The sequence below is a fragment of the Microcaecilia unicolor genome, chromosome 1, assembly GCF_901765095.1.
Source record: "Microcaecilia unicolor chromosome 1, aMicUni1.1, whole genome shotgun sequence".
Lineage (NCBI taxonomy): Eukaryota > Metazoa > Chordata > Amphibia > Gymnophiona > Siphonopidae > Microcaecilia > Microcaecilia unicolor.
The window spans coordinates 684,443-705,801 of NC_044031.1; the positions used below are offsets into that span (position 1 = coordinate 684,443).

A 21,359-nucleotide genomic window follows, 5' to 3' on the forward strand; every position below is an offset into this window, starting at 1 on the left:
GAATCTGAGATACTGTCTGTGAGCTGGCAGTATCAGGATGTGGGTGTATGCGTCCTTTAAATCCAGGAAACATAGCCAATCGTTTTTCTGAATCATTGGCAGAAGGGTGCCCAAGGAAAGCATCCTGAACTTCTCTTTGACCAGATATTTGTTCAGGCATCTCAGGTCTAGGATGGGGCGCATCCCCCCTGTTTTCTTTTCCACAAGGAAGTACCTGGAATAGAATCCCTGCCCTTCCTGCCCGGGTGGCACGGGCTCGACCGCATTGGCGCTGAGAAGGGCGGAGAGTTCCTCTGCAAGTACCTGCTTGTGCTGGAAGCTGAAGGATTGAGCTCCCGGAGGACAATTTGGAGGAGGGGAAGCCAAATTGAGGGCGTATCCGCACCGCACTATTTGGAGAACCCACTGGTCGGAGGTTATGAGAGGCCACCTTTGGTGAAAAAATTTTAACCTCCCCCCGACTGTTAGATCGTCCGGTACGGACACTTTGATGGCGGCTATGTTCCCATGGATCCAGTCAAAAGCCCATCCCCGGTTTTTGCTGTGGAGGCGCAGGGGGCAGCTTAGGCGCACGCTGTTGACGGGAACGAGCACGCTGGGGCTGTCCCTGTGCCTGATGAGGCCTTCGGGCCGGCTGGTTGTACCTACGCTTGTTGTAGGCGTAGGGCGCAGCCTGCCTGGCCCGGGAAAAACATCCACCAGCTGAGGTGGATGCTGAAGGCGCCCGGTGGGAGAGTTTGTCGAGGGCGGTTTCCCGCTGGTGTAGTTGGTCCACCAACTGCTCGACCTTCTCACCAAAAATATTATCCCCCCGGCAAGGGACATCAGCCAGCCTCTGCTGGGTGCGGTTGTCCAGTTCAGAGGCACGCAGCCATGAGAGCCTGCGCATCACTATACCTTGGGCCGCAGCACGAGATGCCACATCACAGGTGTCATATATACCCCTGGACAGGAACTTTCTGCACGCCTTCAGCTGCCTGACCACCTCCTGAAAAGGCCTGGACTGCTCCGGGGGGGGCTTGTCGACCAGGTCCGCCAGTTGCTTCACATTATTCCGCATGTGTATGCTCGTGTAGAGCTGGTAGGACTGGATGCGGGTCACGAGCATTGAAGATTGGTAGGCCTTCCTCCCAAACGAGTCCAGAGTGCAAGACTCCCGCCCCGGGGGCGCCGAGGCGGTATCCCTCGAACTCCGTGCCCTCTTGAGAGCAGAGTCCACGACCGCCATGAGGCAATTGAGTCCGCATTAACTCTGGGTCAGAGTGGATCCTGTATTGGGACTCCGCTTTCTTGGGGATGGTGGGATTAGATAATGGTCTCAACCAGTTCCGAAGCAGTGTCTCTTTGAGGACATTGTGCAACGGCACCGTGGAGGACTCTCTAGGTGGTGATGGATAGTCGAGGACCTCGAGCATCTCAGCCCTCGGCTCATCCACAGAGACCACGGGGAAGAGAATGCAAATCGACATATCCCTGACAAAGGAGGCAAAGGAGAGGCTCTCAGGTGGCGAGAGCTTTCTCTCTGGTGAAGGAGTGGGGTCGGAGGGAAGGCCCACAGACTCCTCTGAGGAGAAATATCTGGGGTCCTCCTCCTCCCCCCACGAGGCCTCTTCCTCGGTGTTGGACATGAGCTCCTGCAGCTCAGTCCTCAACCGGGCCCAGCTCGACGTCGAGGCACCGAGGCCTCGGTGGCGTCGTTGAGCGGTGGACTCCCGCGCCGGCGGGGATGAAGCTCCCTCCATCGACGTTGACGGGGACTCCACCTGCGTGGCGGTCGAGACCGGCGCCGCAAGCGGCGTCGGCGTCGAAGGCCTCGGCACCGGGCTAGAGCACGCCAGCGCCTCCCTCAACGACGCCGAGGGCGCAAGCACTCCCGGCGCCCGCACAGTCTGGCGCATCAGCCCTTCCAGGATCCCCGGAAGGATGGCACTCGTCTAGGCCCGCTGTCGGGAAAGGCGAGGGGGCCGGTAGAGGTGTCGATGCCGGAAGCTGGTCGGGTCCAGGAGACGGCACTGAAGTGCTGGCACCCTGGCGTGATGATACCTCTACCACAGAGGGGGACCTCTCCTCTCGGCGCTGTCACTTCCTCGGCGTCGAATCATCCCTGGCGCCGGGAGCCGTATGCGCCGTGGGTGACCGATGACGGTGCTTCTTTGCCTTTTTTCGGTGCCCGTCATCGGCGCTTGGTGGAATTGAAGAGGAGGAAGTAGATCCCCCCCGGCCTCGAGGGATCGGGTCTGACAGGGTTCGGTCCCGAGGGCCCTGGGTAGAAGGAGTGACCGGGGCCGATTGCCCATGTGGCCGCTCACCCCTGCCGTCTCCGGAAGACCGGCGGGCCGACGGGACCTGTGCTCCTGGGGTCGGTGCCGTCAGTGCCGATTTCGCGGACATCGGTACCGGTACCGAAGATCCAGCCGTCGACACCGATGCCGTCGAAGTCGACGTCGAGGGGCCGGCGCAAGTTCCAAAAAGATGGTCCCGTAGAACTTGCCTCGCCACCTGTGTCCATTTCCGGAGACCGAGACACAAGGTACACGTCTTGATATCGTGCTCCAGCCCGAGGCACTGGAGGCACCAAGCGTGAGTGTCGGTCTGCGAGATATGCCGGCCGCACCGACCACACTTCTTAAATTCACTCGGGACTCGAGGACATCGACGGAAAAATCGCGTCGGCGAAGTCAAAGTCGTCGATGGTGGCGGTAAAATTCATGCCTCGAAAAATAAATCGACCACGCGGCCACAAGGCCGCAACGAGACGTCCCCTCTAAAAAGACGAGGGAAACAAAGTTCTTTTTTTTTTTTTTTAAACAAAATAAAACAGAAAAGTGAATAAAACAGAACAAAGAAAAGCTCGCGGCGAACGCGCGATCCGATTTCCGGGGCTGACAGAGAGAGAGACGAACGCGGCTCTCTCCAGCGCGGAAAAGAAAAGAGCTGAGCGGGAATGGTCGCGCACGGGCGGGAAGACGGCCGCGCATGCGCGGTGGGCGTACCCTGCGTGCGGGACCGCCCGCAAAGTTTTGTTCCGGTTGGTGGGGGCTGCCGTGGACGTCAACCCAGTCGTGAGAACAAGCAGCCTGCTTGTCCTCGGAGAATGAGAAAATTCCTTGTATGTGTCCAAGGAAGGGTTATTTCCACTGGGCTTAGCACCCCCAATAATTTTGAAAAGTTGGCTCCTATGGCTGAAACGGTCGTGGGTGGGGGAGGTCTTCTCAGCCTCGGCGGAAGGCAGAGCACGGGGAGTAGCTATTTTAATCAGGAAAGGCATTGCGGCAAAGGCAGAGCTAGTCACGGCAGATCCCCAGGGGAGATATGTCCTGGTTCACCTGTGGCTCAAGGGCAGGGAATTCCTGGTGGTCTCCTTCTACGGCCTCAATACTTACATGCCAACTTTCCTCCAGTCTATAGTAAAGCAATGAGCCCCATATCCCACGCTGAAGCTGCTGGTGTGTGGGGATTTTAATTTAATAGCAGATCCGGGGGTAGACACCACAAATCCACAGGGCGCACCGCAAGGAGGGAGTAGAAAAAGGGCCCTCCAGACATTTATGTGCACTCTGAATCTGGTGAATGCTTGGAGAGCCTTGCACCCAGAAACAAAAGACTATACCCATTTTTCTAGGGCACATGGCACCAGCTCTAGGATCAATTACATATTGATGGACAGACTGGCATTTTCATGGGTGCGAAACACAGGAACAGGCCCTACAGAGGTATTGGACCACGCGATTGTATGGCTGGAGATAGAGGTCCCAGAGTATTATCAGCGCACAGGGGGATGGAGATACCCAGGGTACTTACATGGGGACAAGGAATTCGCACATTATTTAAATGCTAAATGCGGGGAATATGAGAGGTTTAACAAGCAACATGCAATAAACCCGAAGCTTTATTGGATGGCCACTAAAGCGGTTATAAGGGGAGACATAATAGCATTTATCCAAGCACGCAAGAAAAAGCAGGCTAGAGCGATCTTACAATTGGAGGCCCAACTCCAGAAGACCAAAAGAAAATACATAAGGGCCCCGACTGCGGCAAATAAAGAACAGTACTTAGTTGCTCAGGTGACTCTCAATTCCCTTACCCACAGCCAAACCACGAGATCTTTAATGTATTATAAGTGCAGATTGCAGCGGTTTGGCAATAAAGCAGGCGCTATGCTAGCATGGCTGATTAAAACGGGTGGATCGGGGCGGGTGATTACTACAATACAGGACCACAGGGGTGTGTGTGACAAAACATAAAAGTGAGGACATAGGGCAGATATTCCATGATTATTTTAGTACGCTCTATGGGGGTGTGCGGGGAAGGAATACAGAAACCCTAGTAGGCTATTTAGAACGGGTAGGCCTCCCTAGACTCCAGACACAGCACATAGATATGCTAAATAGCCCCATTACCAGAAAGGAATTGCAGGATACCATCAAAACACTGGCTTTGAGCTCAGCCCCAGGACCGGATGGCTTCATGGGAGAATACTATAAGATCTTACCAAAGCCAGGGCTGGAGGCGATGGGGAAATACCTGGAACAAGTGATTGAGGATAAGGAATTCCCACTATATGCGAACGAAGCCCTGATTACCTTGGTACCAAAACCGGGGAAAGATGGAGCACTCCCCGGGTCTTATAGGCCTATCTCCTTGATCAATGTCGATGTAAAAATCTTGGCCTGTATACTCGCTACCCGCTTGGGGCAATTGCTCCCTGATCTTATAGGAGAAGAACAAGTGGGTTTTGTGAGGAACAGGCAAGTAGGAAGCAATGTCAGACGCCTCTTGTTGGCGATGGCAAAGTGCCAACAAGAACAGGAATCAGCATTGATCCTTAGTTTCCTTAGTTTGGACACCGAACAGGCGTTTGACAAGGTGGACTGGGGATACCTGTTTGGGCTGTTAACCTATATGGGATTACAGGGGTGGTTTGGAGACACACTATGGGCACTGTATAATAACCCCCGAGCAGCTGTTCTGGTGAATGGAGTAAAAGGAAAATCCTTTGAGGTCCGACAGGGAACTAGGCAGGGATGCCCCCTTTCACCCCTCCTCTTTGTCTTGGCAATGGAACCCTTGCTCCGTGCTTTGCGGATGGATGGGGAGGAGAGGGGGGTACCGCTGGAGGGAGGCACAGTTAAAGCTTTGGCGTTTGCTGATGACCTCCTTGTGATTACCCAGCGGCAGGAACACTCAGTAACCAGGATTTTAGGGGTGGTGGGAGACTTTGGGGCCCTCTCAGGATACACATTGAATATTCGAAAATCTAGAGCATTGCAGGTGTTGCAGGGTGATACCATCAGGCAAAGGTTGACATTGCCCATGGAGTGGGAGACAGAGGCAATAAAGTACCTAGGAGTCACAATTCCCCGAGAGCTCCCACAAATGTATGAGTGGAATGTGAGAAAGTTGTTGAATGACACAAAGCTGAGGCTGCAAATGTGGCAAGGATTCCCCATTTCACTCCTGGGTAGGATAGCTCTCTATAACATGGTGATTGTACCCAGGTGGCTGTATGTATTCCAGACTTTGCCTTTATACCTGGCCAAGGCGGATGAAAAGAGACTCAATAAAATTTTGCAGGCTTTCTTGTGGGTGCAGAAAAAGCCAAGAACAGCACTGTCAACTCTGTACTTGCCGGTGGAATTTGGAGGCTTGGGATTGTTGAACTTGAACTATATGACAATTCCCAGTGGACTGAGACACTTGAATGACTGGCTCAGACGTACACAATACTTTACCCCAACCTGCCTTGAATTGGAGGAGGTGAATCTGTTGCTTCTTCCTCTTCAACATCAACAAATTTCGCCCTTTCCTCACTGAGCACACCACCCGAACTCTAGTCCACGCCCTCATTACCTCTCGCCTCGACTACTGCAACCTACTCCTCACTGGCCTCCCACTCAGCCATCTATCCCCCCTTCAATCCGTTCAGAACTCTGCCGCACGTCTTATATTCCGCCAAACCGTTATTCTCATATCACCCCTCTCCTCAGATCACTTCACTGGCTTCCGATCAGATACCGCATACAATTCAAGCTTCTCCTCCTTACTTACAAATGCACTCACTCTGCTGCTCCTCACTACCTCTCTACCCTCATCTCCCCCTACGTTCCTGCCCGTAACCTCCGCTCACATGACAAATCCCTCCTCTCAGTACCCTTCTCTACCACTGCCAACTCCAGGCTCCACCCATTTTACTTTGCCTCACCCTATGCCTGGAACAATCTTCCTGAACCCCTACGCCAAGCCCCCTCCCTACCCATCTTCAAATCCTTGCTTAAAGCTCACCTCTTCAATGCTGCTTTCGGAACCTAACCTTTCAAACATATAGGCTGCCCCAATCTGCCTGACCTATCAGATTGACTGTACATTTGTCTTTTAGATTGTAAGCTCCTTGAGCAGGGACTGTCCTTCCATGTTAAATTTGTACAGCGTTGCGTAACCCTAGTAGCGCTTTAGAAATGTTAAGTAGTAGTAGTAGACTCTTGTAGGCTTTGTTGAAGAGATGTGTTTTCAAAGCTTTGCGGAAGCTGGTTAGATTGTTCATGGTTTTCAGGGCCATGGGTAAAGCGTTCCAAAACCGTGTGCTTTTGTACGCAAAGGTAGTAGCATAAGCCTGTTTGTATTTCATTCCTTTACAGCTGGGAAAGTTCAGATTGAGGAATTTGCGGGCCGATCTTTTGGCGTTTCTGGGCGGTAGGTCCACTAGGTTTAACATATAGAGTGGGGCATCTGCGTGAATGATTTGTGTACAGTCGTGCAGATCTTGAACTCAATTCGTTCCTTGAGCGGAAGCCAGTGCAGTTTCTCTCTTAGGGGCTTCGCACTTTCATATTTAGGTTTTCCAAAAATGAGTCTGGCTGCAGTGTTCTCGGCTGTTTGGAGTTTTTTAATGGTCTGTTCTTTACAGCCTGCGTACAGAGCGTTACAGTAGTCCAAGTGGCTTATACTAATGACTAGGGTGTGGAAGATGTTTCTTGGGAAAAAAGGTTTATTCTTTTGAGTTTCCACATCAATTGGAACATTTTTTCGTTGTATTCTTCACGTGGGCATCGAGTGTGAGGTTTCGATCAATGGTGACTCCAAGAATTTTCATATTTTCTGAGATAGGAAGTGTGCAGTAGGGTGTAATTATAGTGGGGTAGTTGTTTGTGTTGAATTGGGAAGTGAGAACTAGACATTGAGTTTTTTCTGCATTAAATTTTAACTGGAATGAGTCCGCCCATGAGTGCATGATCTGGAAGCTCTGGTTAATCTCGTTGGTTATTTCGTTTAAGTTGTTTAAGTGACATGGGAGTGGAAGTCAAGTAGCTAAAGCATGAGAGCTGCGGACTATAACTGTGACAGGGAGCGGGAGGGGAGCTGGGTAAGAGGGGGAAGGGGAAAGAGGGAGGGAGGGGGAGGGAGAAAAATGTAAAAAAGTTATTGGAGAACGAGCAGTAGTAGGTCAGATCAGGGGTGAACGGCAGAGAGCATTGGGAGGCTATTTGGCAGGTAATGCGTTTAAATGACTTAGATACTGCAGTGACCTGTGTTAGATATGCAAACTGTTCATAACCCTAATGGAAATGTTGTTTTGTGGTTTTCCAATAAAAAATTATTGAAACATAAATTTGATCTTACGGGGAGATCACGTGATGAGTTGAGGAGAGCAGGCATGTGAGAGCTCTTCTCAGGGACCCTATTACCTACCTGACCGCTCATGGCTACCACTACATTTTGAAAATAATCCTTCCTCGTTGGATTTAGCGCCCTTGGTGTATAGATCTATTTGTGGTGCAAGTCAATGCGGCAATGCTGGGAAAATCTAGCAAAAAGGAACCAGAGAAGCCCTGGGGAGCAAGTGACTCCAAGATGGCGCCGAGCCCGCATGCGGCAACACTGATTTTTACATCACCTCAGTTAAACCAACTCACGGAGGCGGTCAAGAAAACAATGGAACCACAATTATTCCAACTCTCTGAACAGCTCTCCAGTTTAGCAAACTTGCTGGAAGACACTACCCACCGAACTGGGGAGCTGGAGAAGAGGGTGTCAGCAATAGAAGACACAGAGGGAGACATTTCAGATCAACTGAAAATGCTCCACAAGCTGATTAAAGAACAGTCACAATATCTTGATCACCTAGAAATTAGATCATGCAGATTTAATCTTCGGATTAATGGACTTCCAGAAACACTTCCAGATCAAAACCTACCTGCTTTGTTGGAGCGATGGTGAGATGTGTACCTGGGGGCATTTTATAAAGTCCACTGCAGTGCCCCCAAGGATGCCCTATTGCTTTCTGGGATGTCACTTTTCCACTATTCTACCTGATGCCTTGTGTCTACTGTTTATCAGTAGATTTGGGCTTTGAATTCAGATCTATAGATGTACCTCTCGCCTTGACTACTGCAACTTACTCCTCACCGGCCTCCCACTTAGCCATCTATCCCCCTTCAATCTGTTCAGAACTCTCATATTCCGCCAGAAACCGATATACTCATATCACCCCTCTCCTCAGGTCACTTCACTGGCTTCCAATCAGATACCGCATTCAGTTCAAGCTTCTCCTTCTTACCTACAAATGCACTCAGTCTGCTGCCCCTCACTACCTTTCTACCCTCATCTCCCCTTACGTTCCGCCCGTAACCTCCGTTCACAGGACAAATCCCTCCTCTCAGTACCCTTCTCCACCACTGCCAACTCCAGGCTCCGCTCATTCTGCCTCGCCTCACCCTATGCTGGAGCAAACTTCCTGAGCCCCTATGCCAAGCCCCCTCCCTGCCCATCTTCAAGTCTTTGCTTAAAGCCCACCTCTTCAATGCTGCGTTAGGCATCTAACTCTTACCGTTCAGTAAATCCAGACTGCCCCAATTTGACTGCCCCTATCGGACTGACTGTTCACTTGTCTTTTAGATTGTAAGCTCTTTGAGCAGGGACTGTCCCTCTAAGTTAAATTGTACAGCGCTGCGTAACCCTAGTAGTGCTTTAGAAATGTTAAGTAGTAGTAGTAGTAAAAGGAGGACTCATTACATATATCTAAATACCAGAGTACTATTTTTCCATACTTCATAGCAAGTGTGTACATTCCCTGATTACCTGTCCCAATAAAACTGAAGCTTTTACCTCCTCAGTGCAGGTAAATGGTTTCAGTCCTGTGTGGATTGTCTGATGCCTTGTGAGGCTTTCTTTCTAACCAAAGCTTTTACCACACTCAGGACATGTAAATGGTTTAACTCCTGTGTGTATTCTCTGGTGCATTGTGAGGTTTACCTTCTGACCAAAGCTTTCACCACACTTCTATACATGCAAATGGTTTCTCTCCCGTGTGGACTCTGATGCACTTTGAGATTTACATTACATCCAAAGCTTTTACCACACATGTGAATGGTTTCATTCTATTGTGGATTTTCTGTGTATTTTGTATGTTTTGCATTTGGACATTTTTTGTTTAAAATGTACCAAAAATAAAACATCCGAATCACAAAACGTTTTTCCTCACAGCATTTTCAAAAGGAAAGATAGACATTTTTTTAGTAGAAAATGACCTCCTTTCCTGTTCTGATTTTGGACGTTTTACAAAAAACGTCCAAATTCAGACTTAGAAGTCATATCCAAAATACACCCCTTGTGCATTTGACTTGTCTTTTAGACAAGGTCACAAGGAGCTGCAGTGGGAATCAAACCCATGTTGTCAGGATCAAAGCCCACTGCAGTAACCATTAAGCCACTCTCCATTTTGGACATTTTTTGTTTGAAAATGGACCTAAAAATAAAACGTCCAAATCACAAAACGTTTTTGCAAACAGTATTTTCAAAAGGAAAAGGTAGACGGTTTTTTATTGTAGAAAATGACCTTTCCTTTTCTGATTTGGGACGGGAAGGCGGTAGAACTAGAGGACATGAATTGAGGTTGAAGGGGGGCAGACTAAGGAGTGATGTCAGGAAGTATTTTTTCACAGATAGGGTGGTGGATATGTGGAATGCCCTCCTTCAGGGGGTGGTGGAGATAAAAACGGTAATGGAATTCAAACATGTTTGGGATAAACACAAAGGAATCCTGTTTAGAAGGAATGGTTCCATGGAATCTTAGCGGACATTGGGTGGCAACACCAGTAATTGGAGAGTAAAACCATTGCTGGGTAGACTTCTACGGTCTGCACCCTGATCGTGGCTGAATAGATATGGATGGGCTGCAGTGTAAATTTTAAGGAGCTTCAACGTTAGCTTCAGAACTTTTAGTACAAGAACAGTGGTGGACAGACTTTTATGGTCTGTGTCCTGAGAAAGGCAAGGACAAATCAAACTTGGGTATACATATAAAGTATTACATACCATGTAAAATGAGTTTATCTTGTTGGGCAGATGGATGGACTATTCAGGTCTTTATCTGTCGTCATTTACTATGTGACTATGAGGCTTATTTTGAAAGAGAAAAACGCCCAAATTCCGACCTAATCGGGAGATGGACGTCTTTTCTCTTGTGGGTGCCCAAATCGGTATAATCGAAAGCCGATTTTGGGCGTTTCCAACTGCACTCCATCGCGGGAACGCATAAAGTTGACGGGGGCGTGTCGGAGGCGTGGTGAAGGCGGGACTGAGGCGTGGTTATCGGCTGAGCAGAGATGTGCGTGCTCGGCCGATAATGGAAAAAAGAAAGGCGTTTTCAGAGAGAATTTAGGTCACTTTTGTTGGACCCGTTTTTTTCACGAACAGGTCCCAAAAAAGTGCCCTAAATGACCAGATGACCACCGGAGGGAACCGGGGATGACCTCCCCTGACTCCCCCAGTGGTCACTAACCCCCTCCCACCAAAAAATAAACGAATGTAAACACTTTTTTCCAACTTGTAAGCCAGCCTCAAATGTCATCCCCAGCTCCATGACAGCAGTATGCAGGTCCCCGAAGTAATTTTAGTTTAGTTAGTGCTGTGCTGGACCCGACGTCCCTGACTGCACTTGCTTGCTTGTTTTTTTTTTCTTCCGATTTTTCCTCTCTACATGGGTCCCGCGCAGCACCAACTAAAGTAAAATTGCTCTGGGGACCTGCATACTACTGTCATGGAGCTAGGTATGATATTTGAGGCTGGCATAGAGGTATCTCAGGGGGACCAGTGCACTACGAATGCTGGCCCCTCCCACAACCAAATGCCTTGGATTTGGTCGTTTTTGAGCTGGGACGCTTCGGTTTCGATTATCGCTAAAAAACAAAAACGCCCAGCTCAAAAAACGCCCTAATCCAATGTATTTTCGAAAAAAAAGATGGACGTCCATTTTTTTCGAAAATACAGTTCGGACCCGTTCTCGGAGATGGACGTTTTTACAAATGGGCGTTCGCGTTCGATTATGCCCCTCTATGTATATGTAAATATCTGCCTAACATACATGTCATGTCTTTGCAGAATATATTTAAACACTGTGTCTGGAGACACATTGGCCGACATTCAGTGTTATTTTACCGGCCAGGAACAGTCTGAATATTGGGCCCTCTGTGTCCCACATGTTTTTAACATTTCATGGGTATCTAGATAATTTATTTGTGGGTTTTATTTTGGGGTAATAAGTGATATTGAATTTTGCTTCCTACATTAGATAATGCATTTTTATTTGTATTTCTCCTGTGCTGTATTGCTTATAGAGAATGTGATTTCTTAGTGTTTCTTTTTCTAATTGTCAGTCCTTTATTCTGTCATTGGTGAGGACCGGTCTGTGCTCTGTGAGTGACTGAAGTAAGAGATTTAAAAACGTCAGTGTTTCCAAAGTTTCCATAAGTGTGAATGTGGTTTATGTTGACGCAGAACTGTTTACTTAGAAATCCATCAAAAAGTTCACTCTAAGGCATTATTTGGTATTCTCCTAAAAACACCTATATGCCTAGTGCCCCCCTCCCCCCATGTTAACTCTGGACCCCTGCTAACAATTCAGGTTAACAGTAAAGTAACGTGTCTCATCTGCTCGTAACCTTGGGGTCATCTTCGACTCCTCCCCCTCCTTCTCTGCACATATTCAACAGATTGCCAAAACCTGTCGTTTCTTCCTTTATAGTGTCGCCACAATTCGCCCTTCCTTTCTGAACACTCTATCAGAACCCTCATCCACACTCTCATCACCTCTCGCTTTGATTACTGTAACTTGCTTCTCACAGGTCTTCCACTCAGCCACCTCTCCTCTTCAATCTGTTCAAAATTCTACTGCATGACTAATATTTCGCCAAAGTCGTTATGCCCCATATCAGCCCTCTCCTCAAGTCACTTCACTGGCTCCCTATCCATTTCCGTATAAAATTCAAGCTCCTCATTGACTTATAAGTGCATTCACTCTACAGCCCCTCACTACCTCACTACCTCTCCACCCTCATCTCTCCCTACACTCCTTCCCAGGAACTCCGTTCACTAGGCAAATCTCTCCTAATTGCACCCTTCTCCTCCATCGCTAACTCCAGACTCCGTTCCTTTTGTCTCGCCGCACCTTATACCTGGAATGGGCTTCCTGAGCCATTATGTCTAGCTCCATCCCTGGCCGCTTCAAATCCGGGCTAAAGGCCCTACCTGTTTGATGCTGCTTTTGACTCCCAACTTGTCACTTGCTCGTAACCTTTATCTGTCTTCCTCTCTTCATAGTCCCTTCCCTATGTGTCCTTCTATCTGTCCTACCCTTATCCTTATTGGTCCTGTCTGTCTGTCCTGATTTAGGATGTTAAGCTCTTTTGAGCAGGGACTGTCTTTTCTTCATGTTCAATTGTGAAGCGTTGTGTACGGACTGGTAGCGCTATAGAAATGATTTATAGTAGTAGTAGTAGTCTTAACTGTAGCCCACCGTTGCTAAGTTCTCCCCTAAGAGACTTATAAAGATTTTCTGTACATTTATTTGACAATATGATATGTTCTGAATTTTCCAGTGAATGTAGTATGAACAAGGCCTCTGACCTTTAACTGCAACTATTCTATACTTTCTAAGGTATGTTATCATATTTTAGGGGGGGGGGGGTTATTCTGATTATTTCGATTTAATCATTTTGTTTATGTGATGATTATTTATACAGTTCTTTTATTTTGGAACACCTGTTTTAAAATGCTGACCGTCGCCAGCTAAATTAGCCCTTTTCCATAATTCTGGTGGTCTGATTGCCAGAGCTTACATGGCTCATGGCTGATATACAGCTGAGGACACATAAGACAGCCCCTCCAATCTCTCTCTCACCCCTTTCCAATCCTCTCCCTCCTTTCGGATCCCCCTCCTTCAGGCAAGGTTAGAACCCCTCCCCGGCCTACCTAAAATCTCTGGTGGTTGAGTGGGGGCAGAAACGAACCCCACTAGTTCCTGTTCCTAGGAACAAAACCTGTCGGGGCAGCTCAAGGTTGTACCAAGTACCAAGATATTGAGCCAGCTTTGAAGTTCCTCCCCAACTCTGGCACCTCTACTACCCCTGACCTGCCCACTTTCAAACGTCAGGGCCGCCGAGAGACTAGGCCGGGCCTGGGGCAAGGCCGCCCACCTCCGCCCCCCCCCCCCGCCGCTGCCGCTCCCCATCACTCCCCCCTGCTGCTGCTGCCCCCTGTCGCTCCCCACGCTGCTGCTGCCCCCCATCGTACCCCCGCCACTGCAGTCCCCAGTCTACCTGCTGCTGCCCGGCTCCGGTACCCCTGAATTCGAAGCGGCAGTCACAGATCGCCTCTTACTGCCTTCCCTCCCTGTGTCCCGCCCTCGTCTGATGTAACTTCCGTTTCGTGAGGGCGGGACACAGGGAGGAAGGCCCCGAAGGGAGGCGATCTGTGTCTGTCGCTTCGAATGCGGGGGGCCCAGAGCCGAGGAGGCAGGCAGGTGAGACGGGAACTGCAGCGCCGGCGGCCTGACCCCGGCGCGGGCCCCCCCCCTGGAGGCCCGGGCCAGGGAATTTTGCCCCCCCCATGCCCCCGCTCTCGGTGGCCCTGTAAAACGGGACCGATCAGAGGACGATATTCAGGACACTCCTAGTTACATAAAACTAAATATCAACACTTGGGTGCTCCCAAGCAATTTAAGGGGGCAGGAGCCTCTCCTGTATCTTGATAGTAATTAGAATGACTCTTAGCTTTATTGCTTTTTACTGATAAATCTAGCCTACGATGTTTGCACCCTCTGTGTTCCTTTGGAGTAGCTTAGCGGTTAGTGCTGTGGCCTGGGAACCGGGATGAATTCTCACTGCAGCTCCTGCAAGTCACTTATCTCCGTTTGCTCCAGAACAAATCAGTATCTGTATGCAATATATAAACCACTTTGATTGTAACCACAGAAAGGTGATATATCAAACTCCCAGCCCCTTTACCCTTCCTTTCTTTTTTTGGTTGAATAGAATTTTTTTGTTTTTACTCTTTCACACTCCTGATGCAGTTTTTATGAAACAGGGCAATGTTAGGGTTTTTAAAATAAATATCTGATTAATAAGTAATATACATAAGAAAATATGGCCAAATATGGCCGCCTTACTTGTTGCCGAAAATCAGCAGCGCTGTTATCATGTGATATAAAACCACCTATCCACTAACAGCAAATTTCAGCAGGTCCTGGCCGGCCATGTCCCACTGAAAATTGGTGGATCGCCGGTTACGGGGCATTAAACTGGCCAGGTGCTGATCCTGGCTGGTTAAATGGGTTTTGAATATCAGGAAGGTATATGTTAATCTAAGGAAAGTGAGGAGAAGCATTTATCACATTGTCTCTGATTTAACAAGCTATCAAGCCATAACAATCACCATAAAACAAGAAAACATAAACTTTACTGCTTACCTCAGAATTAGACCAAGTTTTACTCATCCCAAAGAAGCCGTAGCACTTAGATCTGTAGTAGAACCATCTCGGTGGGCAATGGATTGAGCTGCACGTCCTAGATGAAAAAAACAAGATTTAGGGGAAAAGTTATCGATGAGGAAACATGAAGACAGATGAAGACCATGTGGCCTGTCCAGTCTATCCATCCATGCCATCTACTCTCCCTTTCACTCTATTAGAGATCTTACGTACTAGTCCCAAGTTTCTGAATTCAAAATCCAGTTTTATCTCCACTACCTCCACCAGGAGGCTGCCTCTTCTGTGATGAAGTATTTCCTCAGGTTCATTCTGAGTCTATCTCTCTTCACCGTCATCCTGTTACCCCTCGTTCATAGCTTCCTTTCAATTGAAACTGATCACTCATGTGCATTTATGCCGCATAGGTATTTAAACGTCTCTATCATAACCTCCTCTCCACCTTTCTCCAAAGTCCTCTGAATGACTCCATCCTCTTTATCTCGTTTTGATGTCTTGGTCTTCAGAATTGTACCACAATATTCAAAATGAGGTTCACCAGAGTCTTATACAAGGGCATCATCACCTCCTTTTTTCCTACTGGCCCGTTTCCCTCCCTATGTACTCACGCCTCCTTCTAGCTTCGCTGCTGCAGTCTTCTATCTGTTTAGCCACCTTATCACATATGATCACACCCAAATCCCATCCTCTTTCATGGATGCTTTTCAGACAGCACTGCTTAGGACAAGTGATGAAGGAACCCACAAAGGGAAGGACGACAGTCGATATTCTGCTCACAAATAACGATAGTGTGTCCAACATTAGGGTGACTGGCCACCTAACCAATAGTTATCATCACACTGTATGGTTTGATGTAGAGCTGAAACAGAATATGGACACACAAAGTTCAAAATCCTGGATTTCAGCATGCGACTTGTTAAAATGGGGTGTGTACCCTGAAGAAAGAGCTGATGGAATGGAAGGATATAGGAGTGGTGGAGGATCTGTGGTTCAAATGGAAGCGGCAGATGACGTTTAATGTGAACAATGTGAAAATGATTGCAGGTGGGAAAGAGGAACCCAAACCATGGCTACATGATGCGAGGTTCCACATTAGGTGTCATTGTTGAGGAAACCCCTTTTGTTCAGTGTGCAGCAGCAGCTAAGGAAAGCAAATAGAATGTTAGGAATTATTAGGAAGGAATGGAAAACAAAAACTGAGGATGTTATAATGCCTTTGTATCGCTCCATGGTGCAACTGCACCTCAATATGTGTTAAATTCTACTCCCTATCCTTGATTCACCTAACACTAACCACCCCCACTCGCTGAAAACAACATCATACCCATACTACATAACCACCAAAGCCTGAACAGACACACCACACCTCACTAAACCGACTACCACCAAACAAAGGAGGAACACCTACTAGCGGACAACCTCATACACAAGGGAAAAAAGGTCATAACAAACACAGTTATGAAACGCAGGAGTCATGAGCACACAGTTATGGAACGCATTGCTGCGAAACCTAAAATGATCTATGAACTAACGAATTTTCGCAAACTGCTGAAGACCCATCTCTTCAACAAGGCATACCACAAAAATCAACAATGTGAACATACATAACTCATACACATATATTCAGAACTGTCTTACAAAATCTACTTGTTATACTACTATGATGCTTCTTCTTTACCATGTTGCCCAAGATCCTAATGTAACACTAAATGTGTATTTTCTGATACATTTCCACTATTCATGATTATGTAAGCCACATGAGCCTGCAAAGAGGTGGGAAAATGTGGGATACAAATACCATAAATAAATAAATTAACCCACACCAACTAAAAACAGACAATGACAAAAATCCACATAACACCGAAGACAGATAACCCTTATGAAAACATTCAAGTGGGCTACATCAACGCCAGATCAGTAGTAAATAAAACAGGTATAATAACAGATTGGATTACATCAGAAAACCTCAACCAACTTTTCATCAATGAAACTTGGATCCATGTCCAAAAGGACCCTATAATCCTAGACCTTTGCCGCCCGAGTTACAAAATCACTCACTGGACTAGAAAGGAAAAGAGAGGCGTGAGGCATAGTCTGATCCATTGATCACACTTCACTACCGTAACCACTTGCCGAGTCCATATCACCGCAACTTGAAATCGCCTCCATCAGAATCAACCACACTACCCTGCGGACCACCTAAACTGTGTCTTGTTTTACAGACCACCAGGCAACTGGAACAAATGCCAATCACACTTCATGGGACTTCATATCAAACACTTGTGTTGCCCACCCCACATACTAGTACTAGGAGACATCAACCTCCACAGAAGACCCTAACTCTTCTAACGCACGCGAATGTAAGGAATTCCTCCAACTATGGGATCTCAAGTGCCCACATACTTAGGCAAGCCATGTCAAAGGCCACACACTCAACCTTATCTCTCACAAACTGCCCTCAGACCAGAGCCTAATAATATCAGACATCAAATGGACAATTACACCATGGTCAGACCACTACAAACTAAACCTGTCCCTACTTTGGCGAAAAAAGAGCTCACACCGTATACAAGAATGCACAACCTACAGCACAAGAGGCCAAATGGATACATTCTGGCAACGGATGTACAATAATGAATGACAGCACAAACGGACTCCACACCCTATCTCTCAGACTGGGACATAAGATGTAAAAACATACTAGACGAAATAGCACCCTTACAAACAAGAACCTCATGTAGTCATAACTCTATACCATGGTACAATGAAGAACTGAAAAACTAAAAACACAATCCAGGAAACTGAACGAGCATGGAAAAAAATAAAAGATACAGAAACATTCAATGCATGGAAATAAACCCAAAGAAATACAAATACGCAACGAGACAAGCCAAAAGATATACTATAAAACCAAAATAGGGTCTGACTACAAAGACATGAAAAAACTACTACAACTCGTGAACAATCTACTAGACATCACCATGGTCACCGCAACCAACACAGACATCCCATCAGCAGATAAACTTGCCAAATACTTCAATGAAAACATTTTAAACCTACGAAACACGCTACCTCAAAACATTACTGGCATCGAAAACTTCATTGAGTGTTTGGACCTAATCCCCAGTGAATACCCAGCGGACAGACTCTGGACAAGCTTCGCTCCCCTCACTGTCTAAACAGTCACCAAGCGAATTAATAGGTTCTCTAAGACTCACTGCAAATTGGATACCTGCCCCAGTTACCTACTAAATATCCATTTCCCCATCGCTTCATAGCAGACCTCACATCCCACCTAAACTACATGCTTCAACACGGTCTCTTCCCCAAGGAAAATGGCAACATCCTACTCACCCAATACCAAAGATACCAAGAAAAAAAACAGATGATATCACCAACTACCGCCCAGTAGCTCAATCCCACTGGTAGTCAAACTGATGGAAAGTGTGGTAACCAAATAACTCACTGACTACATAAACAAATTCACAATACTACACGAATCACAATCAGGATTCCGTTCCAACCATAGCAGCGAAACAGTACTAATTACCCTCTTAGCCAAATTCAAACAAGAAATTGCAACAAGCAAAAGCGTACTCCTCCTACAATTCGATATTTCTAGTACATTCGGACATGGTGAACATAACATAACTACTAAACATCCTAGAATACTTGGGATTGGTGGAAGTGTACTTAACTGGATCAAGGGCTTTCTAACAACCTAAAACATATCAAGTGAAATCAAAATCGACCATATCATCACCATGGAAGCAGACTGTGGAGTACCTCAAGGATCACTACTACTACTACTACTACTACTATTAGCATTTTATAGCGCTACTAAGGCGTACGCAGCGCTGCACAAACATAGAAGAAAGACAGTCCCTGCTCAAAGAGCTTACAATCTAATAGACAAAAATAAATAAAGTAAGCAAATCAAATCAATTAATGTGACAGGAAGGAAGAGAGGAGGGTAGGTGGAGGCGAGTGGTTACAAGTGGTTACGAGTCAAAAGCAATGTTAAAGAGGTGGGCTTTCAGTCTAGATTTAAAGGTGGCCTAAGGATGGGGCCAGACGTAGGGGCTCAGGAAGTTTATTCCAGGCGTAGGGTGCAGCGAGACAGAAGGCGCAAAATCTGGAGTTGGCAGTAGAGGAGAAGGGAACAGATAAGGAGGATTTATCCATGGAGCGGAGTGCACGGGAGGGGAGTAGGGAAGGACGAGTGTGGAGAGATACTGGGGAGCAGCAGAGTGAGTAACATTTATAGGTTAGTAGAAGAAGGTTTGAATAGGATGCGAAACGGATAGGGAGCCAGTGAAGGGTCTGAGGAGAGGGGTAGTATGAGTAAAGCGACCCTGCCGGAAGACGAGACGGGCAGCAGAGTTTTGAACCGACTGGAGAGGGGAGAGGTGACTAGTGGGAGGCCAGCAAGAAGCAGATTGCAGTAGTCTAAACGAGAGGTGACAAGGGTGTAGATGAGGGTTTTGGTAGATGTGCTCGAAAGAAAGGGGCGGATTTTACGGATGTTGTAAAGAAAGAAACGACAGGTCTTGGCAATCTGCTGGATATGAGCAGAGAAGGAGAGAGAAGAGTCAAAGATGACCCCAAGGTTTCGAGCTGAGGAGACAGGGAGAATGAGAGAGCCATCAACAGAAATAGAAACGGGGGGGAGCGGGGAGGTGGGTTTGGGGGGGAAATGAGAAGCTCGGTTTTGGTCATATTAATTTCAGGTGGCGTTGAGACATCCTGACAGCAATGTCAGACAAGCACGCTGAAACTTTGGTTTGGATGCAAGGTGAGTTATCAGGGGTAGAAAGGTAGATTTGGGAGTCATCAGCATAGAGATGGTAGGAAAAGCCATGGGATGAGATTATGAACCAAGGGAAGAAGTGTAGATAGAAAAGAGGAGGGGACCCAAGAACAGAACCCTGAGGTACGCCGACAGGCAGAGGGATAGAAGTAGAAGAGGATCCCCAGAGTGAATACTAAGGGTGCGGAGGGAGATGGTAGGAAGAGAACCAGGAAAGGACAGAGTCCTGGAATCCAAGTGAGGACAGGGTATCGAGAAGTATGCTGTGACAGTGTCAAAAGCAGCGGAAAGATCAAGAAGAATGAGGATGGAATATGACCTCTGGATTTAGCCAGTAATAGGTCATTGGAGACTTTAGTAAGCGCAGTTTCGGTTGAGTGGAGGAGAGCGAAAACCAGATTGTAGTGGGTCAAGAATAGCATGTGAGGAGAGAAATCAAGGCAGCTCCTTTTCAACCTTATGAGACCCACTAGCCAGTTTAAACTTCTCGTACTGACCTTTAAATGCATCCACTCTGCAGCCCCCATTACCTCTCCGCTCTCATCTGTCCCTACATTCCTCCCCATGAACTCCGCTCGCTGGACAAATCTCTCTTGTCATCCTCCTTCTCTTCCACTGCTAACTCCAGGCTTCGCTCCTTTTCTCTTGCGGCACCTTATGCCTGGAATAGACTCCTGGACCTATACGTCTAGCTCCATCTCTACCTGTTTTCAAATCTATGCTGAAAACCCACCTTTCACTGCTGCTTTTAGCTCCTAGCACAATTGCCCTCCCCTTGTCCCTTCTCATCCATTACTTCCCTCACCCGTAACTGTCTTGTTTGTCTGTATTACTTAGATTGTAAACTCTTTTGAGCAGGGACTGTCTCTTTGTATCAGGAGTTCAGCGTTGCGTGCGTCTGGTAGCGCTATACAAATGCTAATAATAATAATAAGTCCCTATCCAATCATGGCGTCAACCCTTTTATATACGCTGACAACGTCGCATTGTACATCCCTTACAAAAATGATCTAACAGAAATCACCAAAGAAATCAACTCAGCCTGAACATCATGAACTCATGGGCGAATACATTTCAACTAAAACTTAACACAGAAAAATCAAATTGTCTCATCCTCTCACCCAATATAACACTATCAAACCCACCAACATAACCACCCCAGATTACACCCTCCCTATCTCAGTCAGCCTGAAAATTCTTGGAGCTATAATCGACCAAAATCTCACACTAGAGAGCCAAGCGAAAGCCACAACAAAGAAATGTTCCACTCAATGTGGAAGCTCAACGAGTGAAACCTTTTTTCCCAAGGGAAATATTCGCAACTTGGTACAATCCATGGTACTAAGCCATCTAGATTACTGTAATGGTATCAATGCGGGATGTAAAGATCAAATCATAAAGAAACTCCAAACTGCTCAAAACACAGCAGCCAGGCTTATATTTGGAAAAACAAGATTCAAAAGCAACAAACCATTACGAGAAAAACTAAACTGGTTCCCAATCAAAGAACATATTGCGTTTAAAAACTGCACCCTGGTTCATAAAATGCCCCGGGATATATGACAGACCTTATAGATCTACAACCAGAAACACAACAAGATCAACACGAACATACCTAAATCTCCACCACCCAAGCTGCAAAGGACTCAATACAAATCAACCTATGCATCCAGCTTCTCTTATATAAGCACGCAACTATGGAACGCACTACCAATCACCATGAAAACAACATACGACCACCTAAACTTCCGGAAACTTCTAAAGACTAACCTGTTCGGAAAGGCATACCCT

The 21,359-nt window shown here is 47.1% G+C and overlaps 1 protein-coding gene across 1 annotated transcript in view; it reads right to left on the reverse strand.

Moving 5' to 3' along the window:
- LOC115461790 (regenerating islet-derived protein 4-like) overlaps positions 1-21,359 on the reverse strand; it is a 140,085-nt gene that overhangs the window by 78,403 nt on the left and 40,323 nt on the right. The window contains 1 exon segment of the mRNA XM_030191836.1: positions 14,741-14,837. Within this exon segment, the coding sequence (XP_030047696.1) occupies positions 14,741-14,767 (27 nt within the window). The 5' untranslated portion in view covers positions 14,768-14,837.